This window comes from Peromyscus californicus, unplaced genomic scaffold (assembly GCF_007827085.1).
Source record: "Peromyscus californicus insignis strain IS unplaced genomic scaffold, ASM782708v3 Scaffold_9__1_contigs__length_137607984, whole genome shotgun sequence".
NCBI lineage: Eukaryota > Metazoa > Chordata > Mammalia > Rodentia > Cricetidae > Peromyscus > Peromyscus californicus.
In genome coordinates this window covers 86,421,619-86,439,838 of record NW_026294617.1, presented here as the reverse complement: position 1 = coordinate 86,439,838, position 18,220 = coordinate 86,421,619, and the positions used below count along the sequence as shown (strand labels likewise).

Sequence of the window (18,220 nt, the reverse complement as noted above, 5' to 3'; positions counted from 1 at the left end):
TTACACCTGATCTAAAAGTCAAATACTGAAAGAATTAATGCTTGCCCCAGTGAGCATGAGGCCAGCTTACCAGAGTGGGCTGTAGGCTAAGGCAATCTTACTGTCAGGAGCAGCCTCTCTTGGCAAGCAAAGAGGAGAATGCAATGGTGGACTGCCATAAACTTGCCTTCCTTCAACAAACCATGTGCCCTCGGTATCTGTGGGGGATGGGCTCCTGGACCCCTGTGGATACCACATCCATGATGCTCAAGTTCCTTAAATCCAATGTCACAGTGTTTACACATAACCCCCACACATCCTCTGTTCCTTAAATCAGCTCTGGATTACCTATATGATGTGAGTGCTAAATATAATAAACAGTCACACTGGGTCACTGAAGATATACCGACAACAAAAACATCTGTATGTGTTCAATACAGGCAAAAAATTGTTTTCCTGAAATTTTTAAATTCAAAATTAGGTGAATCTGGGAATGCAGAACCCGGAACTGCAAGGGCAGACTCTTCTTCTGCACCCCTCAGGTGCTAGAGCCTATTCCAATCCGTGGGGGAGAAGCAGGGATAATACAGGCTCTGGGTTTGTGCCCTCAGATTCTGTAAACAGACCTCTCTCCTGCAGGAATGTAAGCCTTAGGGCTAACCAAGCCAGACAATCTAGGGAAGATGCCTGTCACAGTGCATGGAAAACGGCCTACAAACTCACATCCCACCGAGGCCAGTAACAGCCAGTGAGGAAAGAAGACACAGACCATCTTCTCTCTTGGGAATCCATTTCCTTGAGGGTAAAAATGAATCCTCCTCCTCCTCCTTCTCCACGCACAGGGCTAGGAATCCGGTGGCACAGCTTTCATGGGTGAGCCTTCCAAGACTGGGAATCCAGAGTTAAGCTTCCAAATTCCAACAAGAGGACATGGGGACCGGATGCATGACATGCAGGAAAGGTCTGCAGCACAACCCTTTTGCGGGCAGGAAGACAATCTTTACAGAATTGAGTTCTGTCAAATGAGGCATTGCTAGCATCGGAAAACACGGGCCAAAAATAAGATCACAAATGTTCCAGTTCTCATGGAAGCTATTCTTAGAAATGAAAAAAACCTAAACGTTAAAAAAAAAATACAAGTTTTCAAAATCTATTCAATCATGCAGAGTTCTCTGAGAGGCAGGATGATAGGGAGAACACTGGGCTAATAATCAGGCGGCCCGGGGTTTATGTTCAGCTCTGCCAGAAGCCCTGTGAACTTGGGCACTGCTGTCTACCATCCCGGTGGTGGGGGAGGGTGCTGCAGCGGCAAGGTCTCTGCTCCAGAGCATTGCCATTCTGTGACTCAGCAATACTCCAGCCTCTCGGCTTGTTCTCCCACTGCTAAGGAGCTGGGAATTGTTGTTTTTAAAGCCACAAACCGGCCCCCTAATCCCAATACCCATGTTACAAGAGCAAGCCTGCATTATTCAGCTGCTCGGAGGAGCAGGACATCCTGGGAAAGGAAGTGGTGCAGACCTCTGGTACAGCTTAATGCATGTGTTATGAAGCTATGCATTAGACCTGCGTGAGAAAACTGCATGGTATCGTTCTAATCCCGTTTACCAAAATCTGTCTTCTTAGCTTATGGAGGAAACAAATTAAATTTGGGGAAGGGTGAACCTAGAGATGGACAGGGGCAGCAGCAGCAAGAGGCAGGATATTTCGAGGAGAACATCGTTTCTGCAGAATAAACAAACAAGCAAACAAAATCTTAAGCAAGCAGACTTCAGTGCTCAGCCTGAGCATATAGGCCAGAGAATACCAGAGAAAACAGCCCTACTTCTCTGGATAGCCCTGTAGACATTAAACAACACATCACATCAAGGTAACTCGAGTTCTGGGGTAGCCTGATCTAGCTTCTTAATGCTCCAGGGCCGTACAATAGACTAATAAGGCCAAGAAATTTTAGAAAAAAAAAAAATTTCATTAAAAAGAACAAAGTCTTTGGCACTTCAAGGAGTAGGCTTTTTTTTTAAAAATCCAGTTTCTTGAAACAATTGATTTCTAATCCTACCCAATAAAATGAGATACATTTCACAATGTTTACCATTTCGTTTTTTACAACCAAGTCCTGACTCAAAGCAAAGGCCAATGAGGAAGAGCCACGTGCTGGTTGTGGGTCATGCTGGCAGGACTGTAGAGCGGGCTGCTCACCCCCTGGGGTGGGGACTGAGTCCCTCAAGTCCTCTGCTACGCCACACTGGCTTTCTTCCAGATCTCGGGTACACCAAGCCCTTCCTTGCCCCAGGCCTTATGAACATGCTGTTTTCTGCCTGGGGTGTTCCTCCTGGCAAAATCCCATTCATCTTCAGTATCGGTTTTAAGCAACGAAGGTCTCAACAAGACCTCAGTGTCCCAGATAAGAGGGCCTCTGCCAATTATTCTCCCGTGGCTGCTTCTTTCCTACCATATTTATAATTATACATTGTTGGCCGTTTTCCCATTGGTTCATAAAGCACACAGATATAAAATATAAATGTAAAGACAGAGGGCTATCTTTTTTTTTTTCTGTATCAGCTCCCATGATCTGGGATCCGGTATAATACCTAACACATGTGTGCACATTAAACCACTAGAGGATTAAAAACAAAAGTGTTTAATTTTTTTTTTTTAATAGGGTCTCAGTGTCCCATGCTGGCCTTGAGTTCCCTATGTGTCGTATGATGACCTTGAGCCTCTGGTCCTCCTGCCTCTACCCCTGGAGTGCTGGGATGACGGGTGTGTGCTGAGGATCAAGCTCAGGGCCTCACTCATGCATGGCAGTCGGGCACTCTGCCAGCTGAGGCACATGCCCTGCCCCTTGACAGAGCATGTTAGAGCAGTATTATATATTATTTATGTTGGTTTTAGTGCTCTGTTTGCACGCATGCCCACAGGCCAGGAGAGGGCATCAGATCCCATTATAGATGGTTGTGAGCCACCGTGTGGTTGCTGGGAATTGAACTCAGGACCTCTGGAAGAGCAGCCAGTGCACTTAACGGCTGAGTCATCTCTCCAGCCCCTTATTTATTTATTTATTTATTTATTTATTTATTTATTTATTTATTTATTTATTTATTTATTTTTAATGCAGTACTATATATTATTATAAAGCATCATTGCTACATTATAAATGAAGAAAGTTGCTCAGAGAAGCTAAATAATCTGCCCAAAGTCACTCAGTTGGTAAGTGACAGGACATGGTTTCAAAGTCCTATCTGTCCAACTCCAGATAACATCTAAACGCCGCTTTTGCTCCAACACTCTCTGAGACAAAATGAACTCATGACACAGCCTTTAAGGAGTTTACAATCCGGAGAGAAATGCTTTTAGAAACCAAACTGAACACAAGACAGAACACTTCAAGCGCTGTGTTGTGGTACAAGTGGCCGCTACAGGAGCGAACAGGAGGATGCGGCCGGGATCGGGAGGGCGTTGAGACAAGCTGAGAGCCCCTAGAACAAAGGTAGTGAACAGCAGAGTGAGAGAGACTGGCCAGAGTCCCTTTAACTGGAGTGGAGGATTAACATAAGCCCGGAAGGAAGCTGTGATAGGGTTAAAGACACATGCTTATAATAAACAAGTTTCTTCAGCATTCTCTTCTAACACCCTACCAAGCACAGGCCGGAGAAGTACCTACCATATCTAACTGATATTTCTCTAGTCCTCACTGACATAAGTAGGGTGAAAAGCTACCATGGCTGCTCGGCTGATGAAAGGCTAAGACACGCAAGGAAGGTCCCGTTCCTCACAGACACTAACTCCAATAAACTGAAACTCAAAGGTGAAGAAAAGTCGTTATTAAACTACAAGCAGTCTTTAGACGTAATTGTAAGTTATTTAAAACCCACTGAGTACCTGAAACCATCTTAACGAAATAAGTGTGTATCTGGTGACTTTTTTCCTGATTGCTAATTTGATCATTATTCTGCGTCCATCATCCGTAGTGTCAAGAAAGTCAGTTTGAGGGGGGTGTCCAGGGGTGGATGCAATCAGGATATATTGTATACATGATCAAATTGCCAAAGAATAAATAAAAACTATTTTAAAAACAGAAAATCAGTTTGAAAGGATACAACTCCTGAATGAATTGGCACATGACTTTAATCTCAGCACTGGGGAGGCAGAGAGAGGCAGGTGGATCTCTTGTGCATTCGAGGCCAGCCTGGACTACAGAATGAGTTCCAGGACAGCCAGGGCTACACAGAGAAACTGTGTCTCAAGGGAAGGAAGGAAAGGAAGGAAGGGAGGGGAGGAAGGGAGAGAAGAAGGGACAGAGGGAGGAGGGAAGAAGGGAGGGATAGATTCTTTTACCCACCTCCTTTACCAAGTCCAAGGATATAAACACCATGGTCACCCATTGGTATTCCAGGAAAGCTAGTTCAGGTGCACTGCCCTGTCTCCTTTGGATAATAAAATCTACCAAGCTCAAGTTCTTTATAGTAAATGATGGAGTGTTAACATAAAATTTACCTATTTCTTCCCTAATATACTGTAAATCATCTCCGTCTGTAATAACCAATACCAGTTGTGATGTTGTCTAGAGAGTAAGTACAAAGAAAGTCTATACATGTTCACTCTATATGCAATGTGTGTATATGTGTGTGTGTGTGTGTGTGTGTGAGAGAGAGAGAGAGAGAGAGAGAGAGAGAGAGAGAGAGAGAGAGAGAGAGAATGTGAGTGTGTGTGTGTGAAAGAGAGCTAGAGAGAATGAGTGTGTGTGTGTGTGTGTGTGTGGTGCCCGGGTGTATATGTGTTTGTGAGTAGGTGCAAATGTGTGTCCACATGCATGTTGAGGCCAGAGGTTGATATCCACTCTCTTCTACGATCACTCTTCACATTTTTTGAGACAGGGTTTTTCACTGAACCTGGAGCTTGCTCATTCAAGTAGCCTGGCTGGCCAGTAAGTCCCAGGAAACCTGTCTTTGCCTGTCCAGTGCCATCATACCTGACTTTTCATGCAGGCTCTGGGGATCAAACTCACGTCCCTGTGCTTGCCTGGCCAGCACTCTACAGGATGAGCTATTTCCCTAGCCCATAGATACAATTTGAAAAAGCACTTTAAATTCATAGGTATGGAACCCACAGATACTGAGAATCCAATATACATATTTCTTAATACAGAGTTGGCTCCTGTGAGTACCCTGAATGAATCTCCAAGAATATTGTAGCTATAAAAATGTGTAAATAAATATTTAAGTGTTTAACTGGTAATGCATCAGAAGTTTGTAGAGACATCCTCTACTGTAGAGACAGTAAGAGGGGAGAGCTGGCCCTGGTGGCATGAGAGCTGGCCCTGTCCCTTGCCTGGACAGTGTGGGAGAGCTGGTCCTGGTGGCATAGGCACAGAAGAGCTGGTGGGCTGACCATCTCAGCTAACCTAGACCCAGATCCAGGGCTTTGAGCTGGCCCACTCCTAAATCTCCCACATCTATGAGCTGTGGGAGCTGGTGAAGGAGCCGGTCCTGCAGACCCAAAACTGCAGGATCTCCATGACAAAGGGCCACAACAGGGTATTCGAGAGGAGTCCCAGTTAGGATCCAGTATTGATAGTGTAGCAGAAGCCAGAGGCCTCAAACCAGACCAATGACTCATTGCAATGAACGCTTGCAAGGAAAGCTGTTAGGAAAAGGGTGGACTGGCTGACACACCGTGACACACTGCGGCTTCCATAGCGAGATTTTCTTTTCTTTTGGGGGAAGGTTACAAGGGTGGAGGGTGGATATGCAAGGACTGGGAAATGAATGGGATCAGCATGCATGGTATGAAATTTACAAAATCAGTTTTTTAAATTATGAAAAAAAAGAGATGGATTCATGCTAAATCTCAAATTGTTACTGTACAATGACCCTAGAAGGTAGATATCAGATTTCCCTTTTTATCAATGAAAAAAAAAAACACCTGAGGTTAAGAAAGATTGATGTGTTCATGGTTACCACTGAAGTTCAAATCCAGGTCTAATACCTGGAATTCCGTACCACACCCACCTTCAGTTATTAACTCAAACAAGTTAAAACTTGATGCAGTCACGAAGGTTAAAAACAGAACAACTCTCGAACACATGCTTCTTACGTTTCTGCCAACCTTGACTCACCCTCTGTGCCACCCTCACCCAAGCCTGTCAACCAACCCTGCCAAGAGAGAAATGCATCTCTGCCTCATCCATCTCCTTTTATGCACACGTTTCCTGGGAGTCAGTTCAATGGCTGTATTTATCAGGGTCATGCAGCTGACAACGGGGCCCTGTGGAGGCTGCGGCCCATCAACAAGCTTATTAAGAAATTATACTAGTCACACTTACAGGATACTTAAAGGTTTCCAAAATATATTCACTTACGCTTTCTCTTCAAAGCCTCGTGGTAACTACTACCTTTCATGCAAGGGGGACTGGAGCCTTAGAAAGACTGAGTTCTTTCTACCGAGGGCACTGTGACTTTCAGGGAGCGGAGAGAGATTCGCAACTGCACGACTTAGAAATGGAGTCTACGGCCTTGCCTCACCTCTGTGGCAGAGGCATTGATTTAAAACCTGTTTGTGAACTTCCAAATACAGCATCACGTTGGGACATCTGGGTTCTCTCCCAGCTCTCAGCCAGTGAGCTATCCTCTAGCCTCAACAGTAGAAGTGACACATGTGACCAGCTGAAGACCTAACGATCTATGACTCAACAGGTCGTCTGGCTTCCACAGTAGATGCAAGGGTGGTGACAAATGAACAAGCTTGGCACCCTGTCCAAGCCACAGAACACATGAGCAGCCAGCATTGAGCCTTGTCCTCGAGCAGCCAGCAATATTTAAACAAATGCGGTCATGGGCATCCAGGTTTCTCATCCTGTGGCTCCCGTCCTCCTTTAAGAATATCCAGCATTGGGGGGGTGGGGGGGTGAGATGGCTCAGCAGGTAGAGAGAAGGGCTTGCACTCAGGCCCGATGACGTGAGCTTGATCCTACAACATGGCAGGAAAGAAGGACGCCTGAGAGCGGTCCTCTGATCTTCACATGCTTGCCATGGCATATGTGTGCCTGCACACACACACACACACACATACACACACACACACACAATATTTTTTTTTAAATGTCTAGAGTCAGAATGTGTTCCTTAGAGCATCTGAACCCGAGAACCACCTGGTTCTCATTCATCTCTCTTGCTGGGCATAATCCTTCAGTCCACAGCAATGGGCAGCGTCCCCAAGGGATGTTCTTTCTGCTTCTCCAATGCCACCTCTGGTTTCTCCAGCTCTGGCCTCAGATCTAGCACTTTCAGGTAAAACACTTTCACTCACGATCTTTCAAAACACCCTACCCACACTGCCTGCTGCCCCTCTCCTCTCTCCTGAACGGCTATCAGTTTTACTTCTCCATGTGCTTTCATGGAAACATTAGTCTTATTATCGCTCTCCAAAACAATATTTCCACCACCCATCCCCAGAGCCGGTCTCATATCTCCTGTCTGTGTCTTTACAGATCTCTCCACCTTGCCTCCCCAGAGCACTGCTCTGTGAGGTTCTGCCTTCCTGCACACTCCTGAGAGCCACTTCTGAACACCAAAATCTGTACAAAGACATTGATAGTTTAGCTTTGTTAAGACAACCCCTGGGTTCCACTCAACATATAGTAAGAGGCTCATGAACTGGGCACCTACCTAGTACATTACATTTAATACAATACTTGGATAAAACTTCCTAGTTGATCCTTTGAACAACCAGTGTGTGTCTCTCTAGTTTACCAAAACAAACTACGAAGGTCAAGAGAAGTAAAATAATTCTCCATGATCAAGAACCATGAATGCAGGAGAGCCATATCTCAAGTCTGCATATTAAGGTATGTCTTGGGCATTTTGTATGTAACTAATTGATGTTCTGGATCCCTCCTGCAAAGAGCAAGTGCCATCCAAACATTTGATTAGAGCTACCTTGTCTGAGAAGAGTTAAAGGGAAATGCCTTTCCTAGTTCAATCTCTCGGCCCTTAGGGGAGTTGAACCTGGCTCAAAAACTGGCAGGAGCATAACATTGGAGCTTAATACAGAGCAAAACCCTAACTAAAGCCAACATAGGGGGCGAATAGCCAGAGACCCCTACACACACACACACACACACACACACACACACACACACACACACACACACACACACGGAACCAATGCGCATTTTCTGATGACAGCCAATCAAGTCTGTTAATCACAATTGAGTTTCCACACATGCAGAGGCTGAAAGTAAGTCTACCACATATTTTCAAATACTTGGTTTGCTGGAAAGAGAACAAATAACCGAGTTTAGGAAAAAGAAAAAACAGACCACAACAAGCCCCATGTTTACTGCTACATAGTTACTGGATTCGTGTTTGGGCTATAGACTAGTAACTTTTATTAGCGTTAAAATTTCCAGGCAGGACTGGAGAGATGGCTCAGAGGTTAAGAGCACTGACTGCTCTTCCAGAGGTCCTGAGTTCAATTCCCAGCAACCACATGGTGGCTCACAACCATCTATAATGAGATCTTGTGCCCTCTTCTGGTATACAGACATACATACAAACAGAACACTGTATACATAATAAATAAATAAATCTTTAAAAAAAAATTTCCAGGCAACAAGGGACAATAAAGCATTACTACCCCTAAAATAAGAGGCAAAGGTCCTTCCTAATTGCCTGGAAAGCATCCTACTCTCTTTTGGGAACGCTCGCATCTCACTGAAGCGAGTGGCAGAGCACCGCCTCCAGATGTGAAATCCACACTATGTGCAAGCTAACAGCCAACACTGGCTTCTGGACCTGCAATCAACCAATAAACACTTGTGATCACAGCCTCTGGCCTCTTCCATGTGGGCCACAGAATTCTTTAAGAACATTTCTGTGCTGATCCAAAACTTGTAACATCCCAGACGAGGAATTGAGCGGCAGAGACTGAAACATAAAACGGAACGTGAGCTACATCACAGAGGACTTTCTCAGCAGAGCACCACAGGCTCTGTTTTTATAGTGGTTTCTGGAGACTGGATTCAGGGTAGAGAGAATGCATTAGCTCAATATTTAAAGAGACCCACGGGCCCAGCTTTCACCGAACAGCCTATTGATATGAAGAGTCTTGTCTGAACACTTTCAACCAAACTCGCTCAAAACTACATTTACTAACCCGTTTCTGAATGGAGCCACCATTAAACAACAATGAAACACCTCGACCAGATGCACACAGACTGCTTTGTTCTTCCAGGACCATTACCCCCGAAAACCCACCTACACACAGACCCTGAGGCCACAAAGTGGGATGAACAAGTGTGTCTGCCACATTTCTAAAAGGAGGGGGAAAAAGACACAAGAGACATTCTGGTTACCAGGGCAGAGGACTGGGAAGCTGTAGATCCTGACAAACACAGTAGCTATTTCATAGGATTTCTGGAGCCAACACAATATAGCTCTTTCTAGAGGGGGCTACATGTCAGATTGGATGGGTTTACTGCCTCAACATTAGTTCCTCATCACATAAAAGAGCCGAGCCTCGTTTCTCCTGCCTCAAAAGGAAGCTATAATTTCCTGATAACAGAGATCGAGGTAGTGGGAGACGGGACAAGATTCGAGGAACAGGAGAGAAGTTCTCCGGCTGATGCCCACAAGTGGTGCTAAGCCTTACACGCCATATGGTATTCACACAGGGTAAGAGATCACCCATGACGAAACTGAGGAGCACAGACATGACAGTCACCCACTGGGAGACCGATGCCCGCTGACAAGAGCTGCTTGCAAACGACAGAGCTCCAAAGAAGCTGGGGGCAGCCTCCCTGAGCCTGACACGAAAAAGCAGAACAGAGTATCAGAGCAGAGTCTGTTGCTAACATGGCTACAGAAAGATAAGAGCCTTTAGAAACTGACCAGAGAAGCTGCTGCTAACAGTTACCTTTCCCGGCAGAGAGAAAACTCGAACTTCTAATTAAAGATTGCAATTCACAGGGGCAAATATTGGAGCCAGCGGTGAACTTACCTATTACACGCTATTCCTTTTGAACCATCTGTCACACCTGGCAAGACGTTCCCCTTCATGTCAAGCAAAGCTCAGCCCTTCAGGAGATCAGCCTTTCCCCAGGCAGGTGAGAATTCATCACAGCTGCTGATGGTTCCTCGGGGAAGCCCAGCATGTGCCATTTTAACATCACCCTCAGACCAGTCCGTACCGGAGAGGGCTCTTCCCGAGGCCATGGCTCCCTCTGCTCAACCGGGACCAAGAGGGCAGCCTCCTGAATGCCCACGCCTTGACCCAGAATTGAGTGGAAAGGGCCTTGTAAGAAGTGAGATAAACTGGAGAGCACAAGTGGAGTATTGGAGGGTGGGGGTGAGGGCGGAAGGAAGGCGGGCAATTGCTGGGACAAATGAGGCAGCCAGGGAATTCTGGGACAGCTAAAGGCAACAACCTTCAGATTTTCGGGTGTTCCAAAGGTCTGGTGATCTCTGACAGGCTGAGAGCAGCAGCTCTCTGAAGGCGCCGCCGGCAGACACACTGAGTCCTGTCAGCCTGGACTCAGCCCTGCCAGGGTGGCAAACAAACACTCGCATTCTTCTCAGGGCTGAGGCCCACAACAGCCTCTCCACAGGGCCTGTTTGCTCAAGGAACCAGAGGCTTTGATGTCCGGGTAGAAGTTGGGAAGTTCTGTGTAAAGAAGTAGCTAGTGACCCGAGCAGAGGGAGGGGTGAGCCACGGCTCCCAACCCTATTAATCATCAGTTTAAGAACTTTTAAGGAAATTATCAAATGGCCTGTACACAGGAATGAGAAGCAAGGAAATTATGTCAGCCACCGCTGTGACTCTGGCCAAGGCATTTCTACTGTTTCTTTAAGACAGACTTTCATGCCTACCCTCCAAGGGGTGCTTATGGGGGGAATGTTTTGAAGCAACTCAACTTAGCAACCAACATTAATAAAATCCTCTGGGCCTGCTCAATTTCTCCATGTACAAAGGTTATATGTGCTATGACCATTCCAAGCACATAAAGGAAACAATTGCTTAATACTGAGGCCTGACAACAGTTTGGAGTTAAGAGCAAAAGAAGACTATTGAGGGACTGGAGAGATGGTTCAGAGCTTTAAGAGCACTGACTGCTCTTCCAGAGGACCCGGGTTCAATTCCCAGCACCCACAGGGCAGTTCACAACTGTCTGTAACTCCAGTTCCAGGAGATCCGACACCATCACACAGAATGTGAACACACTACAGGCAAAACAGCAGTGCACATCAAATAAATAAATAATCTTAAAAAAAGATTATTGAAGTTAAGAAAGTCTGTGGAAAATGCTTGTAAGTGAGTGCTACGTATCACAGCCTTTGAATCCTCTAATACAGAGTGTATTTTTATGCATGCTTGTTTATTTCTCCTAAGCAGGCATGCTTAGCTCCATTTTTAAGATTAGGAATGAGACGTGGAGGCTTAAGGAACTTGGTGAAGATCACATAATAACATAGTGAGGACTCAAATGCAGGCAAGGCTGGCCCAGAGCCTGCCCCATGGGGCTGTAGTGCCTTTCCATGGCATGCCAAACCCTCAGAACAAGATCAGGAAGTATAATCTTTTGCAAGATGTAAGCAGTGATCTTCCGACTTTGATTTCTTGCCATTCTTTTTGCTGTTTCAGTAACAGCCAATATTTTTTATTTCCACTTTCCTACCAGTCTATTGTACTTATTGATAATACTGTAAGTAGAAAAAAAAAAGTATTTTCTCTTCTCACTTAAATCCCACAGAGCATCAAATCATTATGGCCCCTATGTGAACAACATATGCCATCAAAATAAATACAACATGCCTGAAACAGACTTAAAACCCAGATCGAAAAGACCGTGAAAGGAAACCTTGGGAGGAACAGAGAGGCTGGGGGGGTGGGGGTGGGGGTGGGGACAAGGACGACCTATTGGGTTTCAGGAGTTAAGAAGCCCAGGTCACAGCCTAGGGTGAAAGGCACACTATAAAGGCATACCCTTTACTTTGTAAATTTCTTAAGATTAAATGCTGGGGCTGGGAATATGGCTTAGTGGTAGAGCAAGCTATTGCCTAGTATGAGCAGGGCGTAGGGGTTAACCCCCAGCACCCCCCCCAATGGAATAAGTTCTTATAAGCTATAGCAGCCAGTTTAGAGACCCGCTAAAACTTCTAGAGTTGTGCACTGTCGTGTTGGAATTACCTTTGTAACTGGGCAGCCCCTCCCCCCACCCCATCTCAGGCAATGCCTTGGGAAAGCATTCACATACACTCATGGTAAGATTTGAAATGAGAACTAAGACCTTCTGTGGGGTTTTGCGGGGGGAGCAGGGATTGAATTCTTTCACATTGTACAGAAAAAAAAAATTAGTCCAAAGAACACCTTCCTCCTCCAGCTGTCTGGAAACATCCAATGTCTCTGACAATAATAAATAAATAAAGTCGTTCTGTGATGCTGACACCTTTATTTCACCCTGTTATAAAGGGGCCCCAAATACCAGATTGCTTCAGTCCAGTGTAGCGTGTTGTTATTATGACATCTGAGAAATGCAGAATTGAAAAACTCAAGAGATTACTTCATAATTTCCGGGAGAAGCTGAGCTTCTGAAAACTACCTTAAATGATTGCTAAGGTGAAGGTGGTTAACAAAGACTCCCCCTGCCAGCAAAAACAAAACAACAACAACAAAACAGGCATTCAAATTACAAAAAGAATAAACTCTCTCAAGAAGAATTATGGAAGGGTAAGGACTGGGGTGGGGGGAGGGAGTCATTTTAAATAAAGAAGACTGAAGAAAAACAAACGAACAAGCTGGAACTAAATAAAATGAAATCGAGGACCCTTTGCATATGAACTTCAAAGAAGGAGGTTTCTGAGTCTCTCCAACCGGGTTTCTTCGCCTCTTCCTTTGGAATTGGTATATTATTAACGACACATTCAACCAGGGACTGTTGCACACCTGAAGATGGGTCATAGGCAGCAAGAGGAGACTCTGAGGTATGGGGTAAGAATGCTGGGTCTGGCTGGTGCAAGGAAGCCTGGCACAATTTGTACAAACTATCAGTGTCGTAAATTCCTTCTCAACACCCTACCGAGAAAGTGAAGTTTACACAATTTTTCTTTCATCAAATAGGAAGATTTTCCTGTATTTATTCCACTGTATCTGCGACAACCAGTCCCACCCTTTAGCATCCCTTAACTACCCTCTTACAGTTTGCTGCTTGGGCTCATCAGCTGCCCGGTGTCCCCTGACTGGAGAATTATGTCCCACTAACAAGTATGGATCTCAAAAGGAAGTCCAAGGGGACACTGAGGTTCCAGTGATACTGAGATGGAATGTAAACAAAGACAGAACAGGTACAGAACACCAGCACCCACTTCCACCTCGGTGTACAATTTGTCTTTGGAAAAAAAAAAAAAGCCATAACAGAGAAAACACATTGAACTAAAAAAAATGCCTTTCCCATGTGTGGGTTGCAACAATTGTTAATTTTAGAAAAATAGAGGAGGAAAACGCCCTAGTTGTGCTGAACCAAGACTTTCCTAACAGTTTCTCAATGCAGCAATGTGTCAAGGTTCGGATACTTGTGCCCCAAAACAGAAGCAACATAACTTTGAAAGTCTTGACCAAGAGCAGGCTTAAGACAGACTTTCTGCAGTATGTTTCATAGTTAGTAGAAATCAGGACCAGATAGAGCAGTCCAGATCAGGGTTCAACACGAGGTTAGTTAGCAGTCAGCTTTGAAGGAGTAAGGCAGAGCATAGGATCTCAGGTCACACACAGACGCCAATACCAGACCAGTACTTCCGCAAAGAGAGTCTCACCGTAGGTCCACTTACAAGGAAATATGACACACTGGAGCCTATTTCCTGAATGGATCTGGAGCAAAGGAATTTAAAGAGCCTGGGGTGCGTGGAAAGGAGGTGACAGGTTATAACCCTGACTCTTGTTTGGGACAGCTGGTAACGCTGTGAGGCCATCCAGATGGAACTTCTGGATAATTCTGGTCTGTCCTGCAACTGCTTCTAATCTAGGTCCTAGAGGCCCTGTTCTGTTCTCTGGGCTCTGCACACAGGATTTTGGTTTTTGGTTCGGGAAGCTTCTCAAGGTCATTTTGGGTCAGGTCAGAGGTTTCTGTGCTTGCATCCTGAGAATACAATCTTGAACCGTTTTTTTAGGAGCAGCAGAGATGTCATTTTATGGCTGGGTTTCAATGTCATCTTCGTTTCCATGCGTGTTCCTTTAACTATGGAAACACAAGCCGTGACCTAACAACTGCTGTGGGATGGTTTCTGGACGCCAGCCTCACCACCCCGAAAGTACCGACCCAGAAGAGGGCACACCTCTGCCTCTGGGCAGCCCAACTTCTCCTGCAATCACTCAAGGGGTAATTATGCCTCCAGCTTCCTGGTAGGTAACAGCGATGTTCTACATTCGGGGTGGGGGCTGGGGGGGAAACGGGGATGACCGGAAGATTCTGACAACTTAAGAAGCAGAAGCAAAGAATGCGGCGAGTGAAAGTCTCGGATTGCCTCGGCTGTGACGACACACAGCCCGGCGGGCCGCAGCCACCCCGACCCGCGCCACCCCCGCGCCCCGCCGCCCTCCGCAGCGGGGATCTCGCGCCAGCCTCGTAGCGTGCAGGCGGAGCGGGGCGCCCGCCGGGGACCGCGGACCGGGGGTGGTTTGGGGGGGCGGCCCCACCGTTGTGGGGGGGCTCCCGGGCCCCGCGCGCTCACCTGGTGCGTGTTGTTGGCCAGCTTGGCGACGAAGTCCGGGACACGGCCGCAGCCCTGGTCCTCGGCGGGCGCGCCGCGGCGCCAACGGCCAGCGCGGGGGACCGGGCCCCCGGGCGCGGCGGCGCGCAGCCCCCAGCTCACCCCGACCGGCCCGGCCCAGCGCAGCGGAGACGGCGCGGGCGGCGGCGGGGCGTCCAGCCGGTCCTGGCCGACGGCGGCCGGCGGCAGCAGCAGCTGCAGGAGCAGGAGGAGGCCGAGGGGCCAGCGCGAGAGGCCGTCCGCAGCTCCCCGGGGCCGCTCCATCGCCGCCGAATGCAGACGCCGCTGACACCTGCCACCCGGCGCGCCCGCCCACCCCCGCCGGCGCTGCGCCACACCCCCGAGCCCGGCCCGGCGCTGCTTGGATACGCGCAGCCGGGCCTCTCCGCCCCCATAGGCTGGCCGCCTGTCCTTCTTCCCCGGCCCACTCCTCATTGGCTCGCGTCGCCTCCGGCTTCGGGGGTCCTGGATTCGGATGCCAAGATGCGGGACTGATTGGCTGGAACGTGGCAGGGACGGCTGAGGTCATTCCCCACCGTCGTCCGGCGTCTGCGGGGTGGGCTCCCGGAGTTGGCCTGGGGGCTTCCCCCACCTTCCCGCTCGGCGCCCCCCAGGTTCGCGGCGCCTCCCGAGACCCTCGGGTTAAGATTGGGTCACGTTGCCTTCTTTCCCCGCCCCCGGCCCCTGAAATGCTCCTAAAAATTCCTTCGGTGGAAACTGCGCCTGGAAAAGTCAGGGAATTCCTGAACTACTCTCAGCTGGAAAAGGGGCTCCGACGTAAACTGGTGCATCAGGATTGTAACCCTGGCTCTCTGGCTCGCCCATTGTCTGCTGAAGGAGCCAAGAAGGTGAATGCGAAAATCCTATGGAGGCAGATGAACATCATTACACTCGTGACTCATGCAAGCCGCAAAAGTCTTTCCAACACATTTGGCCTCAGTCACCTTCCTCGTCTGCAGGGAGGTAGTCCAAAGGCGAAATTACTTATTACTTACTGGCTTCCCTGGACTTGGAAATGTAGGTAACTTTGCCATCAAGTGTAGGTAAACAGAAAGTTGCCTAAAGCCTACTTTATATATGATCATTTCGATACAGGCACATTGTGATTTTAGTTAATTAAAGTACCCTTAATCCTGCAGTGAGTGCATCGCACCAGTCCCTTCTCAGAATATGATGCCTCCTAAATTAGTACCCCACCTCCAGTAAATAAAACCTCCACTGTTCCCTACACCGCAGAAGCTGCACACACAACTTCCAGAACATGCAGTGCTGGTAAAACCAGTTCTAAACCCTTAGCCTCATCTCTTCCCAACGCTTCAAGTAGTTCAGTAGCAACATACAAAGCCAAATAAAAAGATACAAAGTATGCAAAATTTATACCAGAAAAAAAAGCAAACTGCAAGTTACTTTTAACTTTAAAGTAAACAGTAAACCCAAATGAGTTTTGCTGTACAGAGGAATGATACCCTCAACCTCAGCGTGTACTTCAAAGTACTGGTTTTGTTCGTTGCAAACAAAACTATTTACATATTTAGGGTTTTTTTCCCTTCCCCAAAACCACAATAAGAATTGAGATGTGAAGCCTTTGAGTGCTGAGCAGGATGGTAAATCAACAGAAAAAGTCCTCCGGTTTCTGAGCTACTGAACAAGATGAAAAATGATGAATGTGTTTCTTTCCATAAATATAAATGTCACGTTATTTTTTTAAGTACAGCTTATTTTTAATTCGTGCCAACTATGGATTAGATCACAAGGCAGTCAGTTCCAGTAGCATGTGATCAGTTACGGAGGGGCGAAGAGGGGCTACAAAGGGATATTTCTTTGTTTGGGTGACAAAGATGAATGGTCTATTGTCTTACTATGGGGAAAGAGGAACGCTAACTAAACAGTGCCATCTGCTGGAGAAACCACCAGATACATCTTTTAGCTATTTGGTACAATTACTTAGGTTTTGTCGGATTATCAGAGGAATGGAGGGTGTCTGTTTTTGAAGTCCAAAGTGGCTTCAAATCTTTGATCCTCCTTCCTCGGCCTCCCAAGTTCTGGGACTTCGGGCATGTGCTACCTACCACTCCTGAATCAACCTTCACTTTTTGATATGTTGTTTTTAGTTATATACTTAACAGTGTACTGGATTCCCTCAAACTGTTGACATGTAACTTGCCCATGCACTGATTTTTTTTTCTTTTTTGCAACAAGGGGGATTAAACCCAGGATCTTACCCGTATTGGACAAGTGCTGCACCTCTGAGGTAGAAAATACTACACATGAGATCTTTATCCCCAGGAGTATGTAAATTTTGCAAACATGTAAAGTTAGAAAAACTATAGTTTCCCCAAATTTATTTGTAGCAAACATATTAATAGGCAGTTATCACAAAGCCATTCCTTTTCCCAGTAAGGTCATTTCTGGGATACAAGTAACCTCAACATTCTTAAGAAAATTAAAATTGTCTCTCTTTGAACAATGCACATTGTAATTATAGCTGGTATGGCATTTACTCTTTTCTCAGTTATAAAGTGTAGACACCCTGCCTTGGAAATGGAAGAACTGTAAGCCGGGAGAGCTACATTGTTTTCCTTAGCTCCTTTTCCTCTTTATATTCATGATTGATGCATTTCACCTCTTCAAAGTGATATATTCGTTTCCACTTCCGCAGTAATCACAGTGTTAAAAAGTACTACTGGGACTGGAGCAATGGCTCAGCAGTTAGGAGCATTGGCTGCTCTTGCAGAGACCCAGGTTTAGATCCCAGCACATGGTAGCTCACAGCCACCTGTAACTCCAGATCCAGGGGATCCAATGCCCTCTTCAGGTCTTCTTAGGCTCCTCACATACACTCAGGCTCACACACACACAAATGAAAAGGGAGTATTGCCTCTTTTCCCACTAGATGTAATTTTCATAGACCGTATGGAGACCACAGATGGCATTTTCACAGATCTATCCCCAGTGCATTACTTAACATATAGTAGACAGCGTCCCAATAAATTTCTTAAACAAGTAAGTGGATGCAGGATTTTTTAAAATGTTTTTTATTAATTGAATTTATTCATTTATTTCACATCCGGACTCAAGTTTTCCTTCCCTCCTCTCCTCCCACTCCCTTACCCCACCTTCCCTCTGATACAGGATTTTTGTTTTTGTTGTTTTTGTTTTTTCGAGACAGGGTTTCTCTGTGGAGCTTTGCGCCTTTCCTGGAACTCACTTGGTAGCCCAGGCTGGCCTCGAACTCACAGAGATCCATCTGGCTCTGCCTCCCAAGTGCTGGGATTAAAGGCGTGCGCCACCACCACCACCCGGCCTGATACAGGATTTTTAATGGTATCTTCTACAATTTAATTCAACAGTGTCCAGGGGCTAAACGAATCTCACACCATACTTTATAACAGAATTAACATCACTAGAAATCTGTGCAATGTTGATAATAAACCTAGTTCTCTGTTTTCATTGTGTGTGTACACATGGGGCAAAACTTCCTC

General features: G+C 46.4%; 1 protein-coding gene across 4 annotated transcripts in view; it reads right to left on the bottom strand.

Annotated features, from left to right (window-relative positions):
* Sort1 (sortilin 1) overlaps positions 1 to 15,036 on the bottom strand; it is an 82,337-nt gene extending 67,301 nt beyond the window's left edge. Inside the window, exon 1 of one of the 4 annotated variants that reach the window (XM_052731134.1) lies at positions 14,700 to 15,036. In XM_052731134.1, coding sequence (XP_052587094.1) covers positions 14,700 to 15,002 — 303 coding nt within the window. In that variant the 5' untranslated portion in view covers positions 15,003 to 15,036. The remainder of the gene's footprint in view (positions 1 to 14,699) is intronic. The other 3 variants (XM_052731133.1, XM_052731136.1, XM_052731135.1) reach the window with 3 other exon arrangements.
* Between the last annotated feature and the right edge of the window lie 3,184 nt (positions 15,037 to 18,220).